Below are 12,396 nucleotides of genomic sequence, written 5' to 3' on the forward strand. Positions count from 1 at the left end.
AGAGGTGCTGGTATTTAGTCTTGCAGGAGTTCTTTTAAGTGTCAGTAAATCTACCGACACGAGGCAGACGTATTTGAGCGCCTACAAATACCACCGGACTGCGCCAGGATTGAACCAGCCAAGTTGGGGTCAGAAGGTCAGCGCCTCAACCGTCCGAACCAATCAGCCCGGCTATTGGATACAAGTCACATGCAACATTTATCAGAAATACCTCATGTCAATACTGGACAGTCCATCCCGTATGATGTGTACCGTCTTAGACAGAGAGAATATGAAGAAAGAAAGAAAGGAAAGAAAAAAAAAAGAATTGCAGTTATCACCCAGCAAAGTACATAAAAGTCACCTTTTGAGATTTAGAATAAGCAGAATGTTATACATTGGAATTTTTTCTTTTTATTTATTACTTGACACAAATTCAAATATAAAATAAACAGTTTCTGAGATCTACAAAAATATACACAGTTAATCATATGTAAACACAGAGAAAGAAAGAGTGGCTGAATTTGAGATCACATACACTGTTACTATAGCAAACAGAATATAATCCTATCCAAATAATTTCAAACATTCAATATCCAGCTATTAACATTAATTTGGATGTTATCTAACTATATCCCACTTTCCTTTGTCTGTCAGCATTCTTACATCACTTAGAGGCCATACTTTACACAAAGCTCGGCCTCTAATCAGACCTTGAGGCACTGGACCATAAGACCGAGAATCTGCAGAATTGCTTCGATTGTCACCTTCCAGCCAAACATGTCCTCTTGGTACCTAGATGAAGCATAAATAGATTAATGATGGACTGAAGAGGAGACCTTTACATATATATAAAACACACATTACCTAATAAATTGTCAGAAATCTTTAATACTAATTGTTAGTTTGGGCAAATAAATTTCAAGGTTTATAATGGAATTCAAAATGCTGAGACCTGCATATGATAAGTCTTGCATCTTATAATATGATTCAAACAGTCTTCTTCCACCGCTTTTCCCATATCCTGGTGGGGGTTGTGACATCAACCCATTACACAAGTGGAGGGAGCTTACATTGTTGTGCATTTTGGTTGCATTTAGTAGTGTGGAGTGTTGTGTATGTATAGATAGTTCTACTGAGACAAACACATCAGTTTGAGCTAGAGGAATTAACCAGATGCGGCTAAAATCCACGGCCCAGCTAGGAATCAAACTAATGAACCTCTCAACTTAAGGCCACAGTGCTAACTAGTGATGAGCAGCCTGAGACTAGATCTCAAGATTTCTCGAGATATCGAGAGCGTTGTCCCAGCATTGTGCGATGAGCACTGTGTCGTAGGCCTACAGGTAGTCGGAGCTGAATGTTGTTTGCGCCGAGTATGCGAATTGCCAACCACAGGCCTTCTCCATTTCGTAAATACGTGTCAACAAGCGACTAGAGCGTTCATTTCTACCGAGGTGTAATTTGACGCAGTATAACATAATTATAAAGGATACGCGTTATGGCATTGTACGCAGTAGGTACACGAATGAGTGATTTAAAAAGAACCTGACGGCTACTGTAGGTACACGTACCTGGATACTAGAGGTGTGCATTATTCGAACTCGAGACGAGGTAAGAAGCGCCTTGCTGCATATGCAACCACCATTACGCATGAGTGGAATGTGTAATCTAAAATGCTTCAGTTTGCTCCAATTCTTTCGACAGATAGGTGCACATCGTTACCAGACCCCACATTCAATAACATACGACCCCTGCTTGTGTTTACTGATATTTTGGTGACGAAGGAAATAATTCCTTACAATGTTATAGAGTGTTCCCATCATAATGAGGTACTTCGATATATGACGGTGCAATGTAAAATTGTACTAGTTGTAGAAGACGATGTCCGAAACGCAGCGTAAGTCGTGGATGTCGGTTATTTTGAAGAGATGTCACATAGCACAGCCTGCTGTTTTGCTTGTTCAAAAGAAGTAAAATACGTCGGCAGAAATACTTCTGGGATGATCCGGCACTTAGAAACGCATAATATCCATGAAGAGGAATCGTCACAGAACACCTCCGCCCCGGTCTACATCACAAGAAGCTACCCTGTCGACTAGTGATGGGCAGTCCGATAAGAGGTCTCGAGATTTTCCAAGACTACTGCAGACACTATTTCTCGCGAGAAATTTCGAGAGCGTTGTTTTTGCCGAGTATGCGAATAGCAAACCACGCACCTTCTCCATTCCGTAAATACGTTTCAACAAGCGACTAGGGCGTTCATTTCTAGCAAAGTCTATTTTGACGCAGTATATCATAATTATAAAGGATATGCATTCTGGCATTGTATACAGTGATAAGTACACGAATGAATAGGTTAAGTATAAAAACTGATGGCTACTTTAGGTACACCTACCTGGATACAATACTAGAGGCGTGCATTATTCAAACTCAAGACGAGGCAAGATGCGCCCTGCTGCATATGCAAGCACCATTATGCATGGGTGGAATGTGTAATCTAAAATGCTTGAGTTTGCTCCAATTCTTTCGATAGATAAGTGTACATCATTATCAGACCCCATATTCAATATCATATTATGAGCATTGCTTGTGTTTACCGAAATTTTGGTGACAAAGGAAATAATTCCTTACAATGTTATAGAGTATTCGCGTCATATGTAAAGTTAGCATAATCACCCAACAACAACAAGAGTACAACAAGCAATTCCATGATAAGGAAATATTACAAGAAGTACCACTAACTTAACATTCTCAATCCAGCATCATCATAAACAAATTCAGTATTTCCAGTGCTTAACACTACCGCTTACAATACTATAGGTTGAGCTTTCTACTAGCTTAACATTACAAGTACCGAGCTCGATAGCTGCAGTCGCTTAAGTGCGGCTAGTATCCAGTATTCGGGAGATAGTAGGTTCGAACCCCACTGTCGGCAGCCCTGAAAATGGTTTTCCGTGGTTTCCCATTTTCACACCAGGCAAATGCTGGGGCTGTACCTTTATTAAGGCCACGGCCGCTTCCTTCCCACTCCTAGCCCTTTCCTGTCCCATCGTCGCCATAAGACCTATCTGAGTCGGTGCGACGTAAAGCAAGTAGCAAAAAAAATAAAAAAAAATAAAAATACAATGATAATAAAGTGAAGTTAAACCATCATTACCCTACAACTATAACGACACCAACGAAAGAAAATATAACAAATACTACTAGTTCAACTTTCTAAATCCATCATCATTATACACAAATTCACACACAACGTAAGTATTTCCATTACTTAACACTATGGCTGACAATACTATTATAGGTTGAACTTGCTACTAGCTTAACACTACAAGTGACATTAAAGTTAAAACAAAACTACCCAACAACTACAACAACAAGCAATTCCATGGAGAGAAAATATTAGAAGAAATTCTACTAGTTTAACATTCTAAATCCAGCAGAAAATCACAAATTCAGTGTCCGTCGTTTACAGCTTTTACTTTTCACTTTCCACTAGCACTAATCATCATCTTAAACAATTTTGATACCGGAAGAGAATCTATCAAAGACTGCTGCAGGTAATTTATTCCAATCCCTTATGGTCCTGTTTACGAAGGAAAACTTGGCCACATCAGTATGCTGGTTATTATTACACTACCGGTACTGTAAGTGACTGCTGCCACTGGGATATTTCCCATTTGCGATGTATTTGTTAATAACAGACTAATAATATAATTAGGTACTTCAGTATATGACAGTGCAATGTGTAATTGTGTCTAGTTGTACGCGACAACTTGAAGACGATGTCCGAAATGCAATGTAAGTCGTGGATGTCTGTTATTTTGAAGAGATGCCACATAGATGCCCGCTGTGTTGTTTATTCAAAAGAAGTAAAATGCGTCGGCAGAAATACTTTTGGGATGATCTGACACTTAAAAAACACATAATATAAATGAAGAGGAATAGTCACAGAACACCTCCGGCCCGGTCTGAATCACAAGAAGCTACCCTGCCGACAACTTTTGTGAGGCATCCAGGTAGGTTTACTTCCTAATAACAGTTATTAATAAATTATACGGGTTAATCAGCTAAGAAGTCTACCTGAAATAACTTGTGGACAGTTTAAGATACTGGCATTCTGTCTTTATTTTCGTTAATGGTATTAAGGAGCTTAGTTCAACATGCAGTGCTTTCCTAGGCTTTTGACAAAATTTATTGTCACACACGTTTCCATATGAGAACTGCTGATGATAACTATCAAGCTTACACTCGTAGTTACTGGGACGTCGTGTCGCACAGCTCGCAGCACACGAGAATCAGTCTCGAGAGCGTTGTCCATCACCCCTGCTGAAAGAATTGAAGCAAAGTCGGGCATTTTAGATTACACGTTCCACTCATGTGTAATGGGGGTTGCATATATAGCAAAGCACATCTTCCCCGTCTCAAGTTTGAAAAATGCACGCCTCTAGTATCCAAGTAGGTGTACATCCTATCTACAGTTATTCGCAAATTATGAAGGGTTATTCAGCTAAGATGTCCACCTCAAATGAGCCGTGAACAGTTTAAGATACTAACATTCGGTTTTCACTTTCGTTAATGGTATTAAGGAGGTTCATAGTTGAACATGCGGTACTTTTCCAGGCTTTTGACAAAATGTATTGGCTCATACGTTTTCATACGAGAAAGTTATTTAACGCAAAAACTGCCAATGATAAACTAACAAGCTTACAGTAGTAGTTGCTGGTACGTCGCACAGCTTGCGCTACAGGAGGATCGGTCTCGAGTGAGTGCGTTGCCCATCACTAGTGCTAACCATTCAGCTAAGGAGCCAGTCTGACATGACTCAAAACAGTAATTTACTAAATTACAGCAGACACCGTGAGCGAAGGAGTTATGATAGTAATTTTTCTATTGGACTGTATTCACTGTCATCTTAATCCCAGCCCTAGTTAATAACAAATACATAACATAAGCCCTATAAAGATTAACATACAAATCATGAGGCTGTCTACTGAGAAGTTCCAATTTACTTACATCAAGTAATTACAATGCTGAAATAAAAAAAACATGCAACATCCTCAAGGACAAGGTCATTTTTATTCACAAGCGATGTGACAGGTACTTCCATCAATGCAGGAGTATTTGATTAAAAATTCATACCAAATAAAATATAAGTAAGTCACAGTAAAGGGGGCCCAAACATTCGCATCAATACACAGTGGGCCCCCTCCCCCACCTCTGGCGGCACTAGAGGCATGTATTCGTGTATGAAAACGATCAAAAGTGCCAAATGGCATCCTGTGGTAGATTGTCCCAAGCATTTTGCACCTTTTGATGCAATTCAGCAAAGTTACTTGCAGACTCTGGAGAACGTGCAAGTTCCCGCTTCATCATGCCCCACATGTGTCAACTGATCTTGCTGGCCAGGACAGTTGTTTTATAATACATAGACCGTGTTGAGTTGCAGCAGCTGTATGATGACATACAATGTCCTGCTGAAAAAGCACATCACCTTCCTGTCCAAGAAATGGCAGCAGCATAGGGACAACAACCTGTGAAATGTAGCAGGCACTGGTTATGTTACTCTGCAGAAACACCAACTGTGACTGTGAGTTGTAAATGATTGCCCCTCCAACACCATGAAGCCTGGGGTGGGACCAGGGTGTTGCAGGCAAATGCACTCTGGAATAGGCCACTCACTAGGCCAGACATGTGTACCTCCATTACTTGCAAACAGATAGAACCTACTCTCATCACTGAAGATAACAGAGCGCCATTGCCCTCTCCAGTCGAATCTTTCACGACACCAGAGCGGCAGTGTCAGTGGTAGCCTGGCCAGAGGCACACGTGATTGTCATCCTGCTGCAAGAAGACCATTTCCAATGGTCCTTGGTGACACAGAGGGTGCAATATGTGACCGTATTTTGTCCCTGGATGATGTTCGGTCGGCAACGGCTGTTCGCACAATGCGTCGATCTTGACGTGCGTCTGTACTACACGAACGTCTGAAGCCTGGTCTATGGGTGTGGGAATGTTCCACAGACCACTGCTGAAAGCAACGATACACCACCGATATATTGTGCCCAACATGCGCAGCAATCCGTCGATGCGCCCATCCGGCTTTCCGCAGGCCTACAATGCGACCCCGTTCATTTGACTGAAGTTGTTCAACAGGAGCCCGTACTTGTCAGCGGGGCATGGTTGTAGGAAAATGAATGTTACAAACACTGTTCACCTCTAACCTCACCACATTTACTGCCAGCAGAGTCAAAACAGAGTGCGCAAAGACAGGCCTCCTGCCTGCCATCTGACAGCCGATGTCCATAACAAATTAACAACTACCCCTCAATATGCACGTATTATAACTGGTGCCACTGAACACAGTCCTTGGAAATGTTGCCCGTATTTTCTCTAGCAGTGTATATTACATAATCACAGTATCTTTGGCCAAGCATCAAAAATAACTAACCAGTTTCGATCAATTATCTCCATATTTCCTGCACATGATGCCAAACAAATTCAAGCTATTCACAGAATACTGTTAGAGAATAAAATTTCTTCCAAGCTGCAGATAACATTCCTATGCAATATCTGGAAGAAATTATGTATTAGTAGTTGCTAAGTACTACTGAAGTAGCTCAGCCAATGATCCATCTAGAGCCTAGTTTATTGTATAGCTTTTAGTGCTGTGAGTGTCCAAGAACATGTTTGACTCACTTGGTGCAGGTCTTTTTAATTTGTTCTTCTGCATACTGATTTTCATACCATATTTCTCAATAATGTCATTTAAAGCCTCTAAATGGATTTGTACTTCTGTACTGTTGATTACCCAGATCACTATGTCATCTGCAAACAATATTTTCATATCCCCTCCACATCTTGCCTTTGTTTTCTTTAGAATTTCATCCATAACCATTATTATAAACTTAAGTGGAGACAAAAGACTTCCCTGTCTTAGTCTAATTTAGTTTCTAAACCAATCTGTTCTCCCCACTGGAGTCTGGACACAACTGAAACAATTTTTATACACTGCTTTCACTAGTTCTCTTGATTGCCTTCCACATCCTTTTTTCAGGGTTTCCCCACACCTTTCCTGGATTAACGTATGCATCAGAGACTTGGACTTTGACAGGAAGAAATGAGAGTAAAATTCAGGCCAGTGAGATAAAGTTCCTGAGGAGTATGGAGAAGAATAAATTGAGATGATTTGGACATGTTATGAGGATGGAAGAGGGAAGGATAACAAAACAAGTGTCGGAGGCTAAGATAGAAGGAAAGAGGGCAAGAGGAAAGCCCAGAGCAAAATGGATGGACTCTGTCAAGAACAGTATAAGGGAAAAAAAAAAAAAAGGCTGGACTGGAATACAATTACTGAAGAGTGTTGGAAGGTGTTTGGTAATGTTTCTTTTTCCAATAAGTGATGATTTCTTGGTTCTTGGTAACCTTTTGCCCTTGAGATTTCATTTTTGTTGCCCTCTGGTGTTTCTGGTGTATGATTCATTGAAATTTGTTCCTTTGATGAAAATTTTATTGGATAGTATTAAACATACTAACTTCACTTGCTAATGTGAGGGGTGGGCCTGGCTAACCAGGCTTAGCTTCTGTATGTCTAGTTCAATGTTTGTTACTTTTTGCTGTAAGTCTGAATCAAAATTTATTCCTATATTTATTTTTTATGTACACAAGTGAAGAAAATGCACTCTCACATAGACAAATTGAATGGGTGCTTAAAAAACAGGTTAACCAACATTTTGTCAGAACAGAGAAAAATCAGCTTTTGTTAATGTTAAGAAAAACTATACCATAAAAATATTTGTTTCATTACTTTATCTCATTGCAGTAGATTTAAATTATCAATACCATATAATAGAACTGTATTAAAAATGAAAGTTGCTTGGAAAAATAGGAATATAAAAAATGAAGAAAATCACTTTTGCATTGACTTAGCTATATAATTATAATACAGGGTGTTTACAAATTAATATCGGAGTTTAACGCCTTATAATATTGAATACGTTAAACTTACAGTTATACATTATATGTCAAATGAAGGAGCAACTCAAACAGTTTTGTTTGTTGGCACCAGTGCGCATGTACATGCAATGGTTTCACCGCAATCCGCTAGACAGCGATAGTAGCCAAGATGGCGACTAGTGAACAGAAAGCTTTTTGTGTTTTGCAGTTTGCAAAGACAGAATCTGTAGTTACTGTGCAACGTGCGTTCCGCATTAAGTTCGGTTGTGATCCTCCAAGTGATAATAACATTCGCAGATGGTATCATACATTTGAAGACACCAGTTGCCTTTGTAAAGGGAAGAGCAAGGGACGACCAAGATTAAGTGAAGAGACTGTTGAGCGAGTGAGAGAGTCATTCACTCGTAGCCCAAAGAAATCAGTCTGGAAGGCTAGTCGTGAATTACAAGTTCCTGCGTCGACCGTTTGGAAAGTTGTAAGAAAACGCTTACAGCTACGTCCTTACCGTTTACAGTTATTACAGGCTCTAAAGCCAGCAGAACACAGATTACATGCCAACTTCGCAAATGACATGTTGTTACATGATTATGAGTTTAAGAATCGTGTTGTTTTCAGTGATGAATAGGTCTTTCACCTTAGTGGACATGTAAACACTCATAATGTGCGCATCTGGGGCTCAGAAAATCCTCACGAGTTGGTACAAATGCAACGAGATTCCCCTAAAGTGAATGTTTTTTTGTGCCGTATCCCGGCGAAAGGTTTATGGGCCTTTCTTTTATGGTGAATGTACTGTAACTGGTACTTCTTAACTCGATACACTAGAGCAATGGCTCTTCCCTCAGTTGGAAGAAAATGAGCCAGAGAACTTCATTTTCCATCAAGATGGTGCGCCACCTCACTGGCATAACGACGTACGCGATTGGATGAACGTCACTGTACCCGAGCGCTGGATAGGCCGCAAGGGCCCCAATGACAGGACTTGCTTGGCATGGCCTCCACGTTCTCCCGACCTAACGCCATGCGATTTTTTCCTTTGGGGCTTCATCAAGGATCGTGTGTACGTGCCTCCGCTACCAGCTGACCTTCCTGAATTAAGAAACCGGATTGAAGCAGCTGTTGCCGAGATTACTGAAGACACACTTAATAATGTTTGGGAAGAACTCGACTATAGACTTGATGTATGCCGCGTAACAAATGGTAGTCACATTGAACATTTGTAAAGTTCATAATAAAACTGTTTGAGTTGCTCTTTCATTTGACATTTAATTTATAACTGTAAGTTTAATGTATTCAATATTATAAGGCGTTAAAACTCCGATATTCATTTGTAGTTTACCTTATATTTGTAACCAACCTTTATGATCATACAATACAAGAAAAAGGTGTTTTATACACAGTAAACTACATATAAAGATGCAGCAAACTTATTTTGGGATATGGCATAACTTTCTCCCTCATGGAACAATCATCAGTTGTATGGGGCATATTCTAATGCACTGAAGAATGATTCCTTAGCCACTTCTTGGCCATTGCCAGCCGTCTGTTCTCTGTACAATGGTGATATCCTGAAAGGACATATTCAAGTAATTCAAGGAAGTCCTTAAGCTTTGCTGACTTTACTGGCCTTGTACCATTGTACTTTTGTGGCAGCTCAATACCAGCAAGTGATGGCCAACCAGCAATACTATTCCTTTTGTTAATTTCAACACAATCATATTCTTCAACAACATCATATGAATATTTAAAAAGAACTTAAATGGTTCATCTTTTTTAAGTAGTATGCTTGAAATTTTACTAATTAGAACTCTTTGCTTATTTACAGGAAAGTTGAGTACTCACAAACTTATCACTTGTCCTTTTTACTACTTAGCACTTCTTTTACGTTTTCTGTAATTACCCAGGTAAAAATCAACATCATTTCCATCTCGTTGGCAATACTACCATCTGATGAGGCCATTTTTAGTAAACAATCAGGATAGCCAACACAATCCAGAGAGGAAGGTTTTTTTTTTTTTTGCTAGTTGTTTTACGTCGCACCGACACAGATAGGTCTTACGACGACGATGGGACAGGAAAAGGCTAGGAGTGGGAAGGAAGCGGCCGTGGCCTTAATTAAGGTACAGCCTGGTGTGAAAATGGGAAACCACGGAAAACCATTTTCAGGGCTGCCGACAGTGGGGTTCAAACCTACTATCTCCCGAATACTGGATACTTGCCGCACTTAAGCGACTGCAGCTATCGAGCTCGGTTAGAGAGGAAGTTCCGCGTATATTTTGTCATGGAATGTTTAGTCGCACATTTCAGTGTCAAACTCATGGCAGTGCAAAACTCATTTTAAAATTTTTTTGTTGGTTAGCCCATTTTTGCAAGCGCCCATTCCAATTGTACAAGAATGGAAATGACACTGTTCCACTTTTTAACTCCTTCATAGCACAAATCTCTTTATATGATTATGCGAGTATTTAGGGGTTGTAGTAAGAATGTAACACCCTGTATACGTCTTTGGTAAGACCCCAATTAGAGTATGGTTCCAGTGTATGGGACCCACACAAGGATTACTTGATACAAGAACTGGAAAATATACAAAGGAAAGCAGTGTGATTTGTTCCGAGTGATTTCTGGGTGGGTGGTTTGAAGAAAATGAAGGCCCCTGCTGCAATCAGTCAAGTCATACCCAGCCGCTATTACTATTAGAATGTGCTGAGATAGTGATGCCATCCCTGTCCCTTTGTTGAGAGACATTTCCTTAAAACTGGAAGTGCACAGATATTGTTCCCATCTTTTGGAAAGAAGTTAAGAAGCTGTGAAGGTTAAAGTAACAAAGGAAAATACAGAAATATAGTTTTTTGTAACTACAGCAGAGGGTACAATATTTTTTCCTTTCCAATCGTGTGTACCAGTAACCAAAGGCTTGCACACCAGTATTGGTAAGCGTACGACAGAACCCCTGTCTTAAGAGTAACGTCAATCTTGGAGAAATTGAGAGAACACTGTATAAGATGATTTGGTCACCTTCAACAACAACAACAACAACAACAACAACAACAACAGGGGAATAGGAGGCTCAGAGTGGATCGACTTGTAGTAGATGATCAACCAGCCGTGATGACCCAAAACGAAATGAAGGGCCTGTGTTAGGACCTGGACAAAACCACAGCCGATATAAATAGAGTCCAAGATAGAACTGGGAAGAAATTGCCGTCAATATTCTCACAGATTCTCCAAATGTCAATCAGCATTTGTATAGAAGGACAAATTACAACTCAACTAAATGTGTTGATTCGGGGATAGCCACCTATTTAGGGGAATCATGAAAAAAATTGAATCAATGAAAAATAGGCATTCTATATTTGAAATATTATTTAAATATTGTTTGGAATTTTTTTCCAATCTGCTTTATGCCGCAACGACACATGTCTCACGGCGACAGTGGAATAGGAAGAGTGTTCTTTTTAAAGTTATTAGAGTAAAACTCTAGAATGGTGTCAGTGTCATGAATGATGGTTAACGGTCCTCAAAACTGTGCTGGTAAATTCAAGTGAAATGTCAGATTTTGGTCTCCTTTGAGTAGCTTATATATCCCAGGCAGAGCAAGGCATTAAGAGTTAGACTGTTTACGTGTGTGTATTAATTTACCACTATCAGTCTGTTTACAGCATATATGCCAAGCGTAGCAAGGCAAAAGGAGTTACATTTGATCATTTGTGTGTGTATTAGTGCATCACCATTCACTCAACATAACAGGTACGCAAGTACACATTTAAATATTATCTCATCCCTGGTTGAAATTTATAGCCAGTGGCCCTGTTCAGCTGATATTGGAAGACACCTGTCATCAGTCCAGGCATTAGTTCACTGTAGGACCCACGAGATTAATACCTAAAGGCACCTGCACATCTTGCCCTTGCACAAGTGTCTTTTTGTTAATTCCTTAGCTGCTCAACCTGCAGTGCTTACATCAGTGTATTTACTTTCAAAGAATTGTTGCCAACAGCATAACCATGGTTCAACATTGCCATCGTTTTCTTTATTGGTCTGTGCACATTCTGGCTAGTGACAGAAACTCACTGGACTAACACATCTGGGGAGTTTTGCAAAGAGCCTCTTGAAGAGAGAGAGCTGTGTCAGCCACTGGCTCACAGTGTTTAGGATTTTTTATTGTACAGTGGTTGCTAACCAAATCTATGTGTATTCACTTCTGGGAATGATGTTATATTCTACGATATTTCAGCCAATGGAAGTAGTAGCTGCAGAAAGTACAAAAAAATGACATGCTTCCTTATATGACGTTCATCATCATCATTTCCCTTTATCCAGCTGTATCTGGGTAGGGGCAAATATGGTTCCTCTCCATTTTCTTCGGTCTTTCCACCACTCTTCCCCCAACACTGTGTCCCAGTCCAGGTTTCTTCCTATAATACTGCGTTGGATTGTGTCCGTCCATCTCAATCGTGGTCGTCA

At 40.0% G+C, this 12,396-nt stretch overlaps 1 protein-coding gene across 2 annotated transcripts in view; it reads right to left on the minus strand.

The window, feature by feature from the left end:
* Positions 1-370: 370 nt before the first annotated feature.
* Positions 371-12,396, minus strand: part of LOC136866471 (mitochondrial inner membrane protease subunit 1) — a 35,037-nt gene continuing 23,011 nt past the window's right edge. For both annotated transcript variants that reach the window (XM_067143462.2, XM_067143463.2), the window contains one exon: positions 371-774. In XM_067143462.2, the coding sequence (XP_066999563.1) occupies positions 601-774 (174 nt within the window). In that variant the 3' untranslated portion in view covers positions 371-600. The remainder of the gene's footprint in view (positions 775-12,396) is intronic.

Source organism: Anabrus simplex, chromosome 3, assembly GCF_040414725.1.
Source record: "Anabrus simplex isolate iqAnaSimp1 chromosome 3, ASM4041472v1, whole genome shotgun sequence".
NCBI classification, from domain to species: domain Eukaryota; kingdom Metazoa; phylum Arthropoda; class Insecta; order Orthoptera; family Tettigoniidae; genus Anabrus; species Anabrus simplex.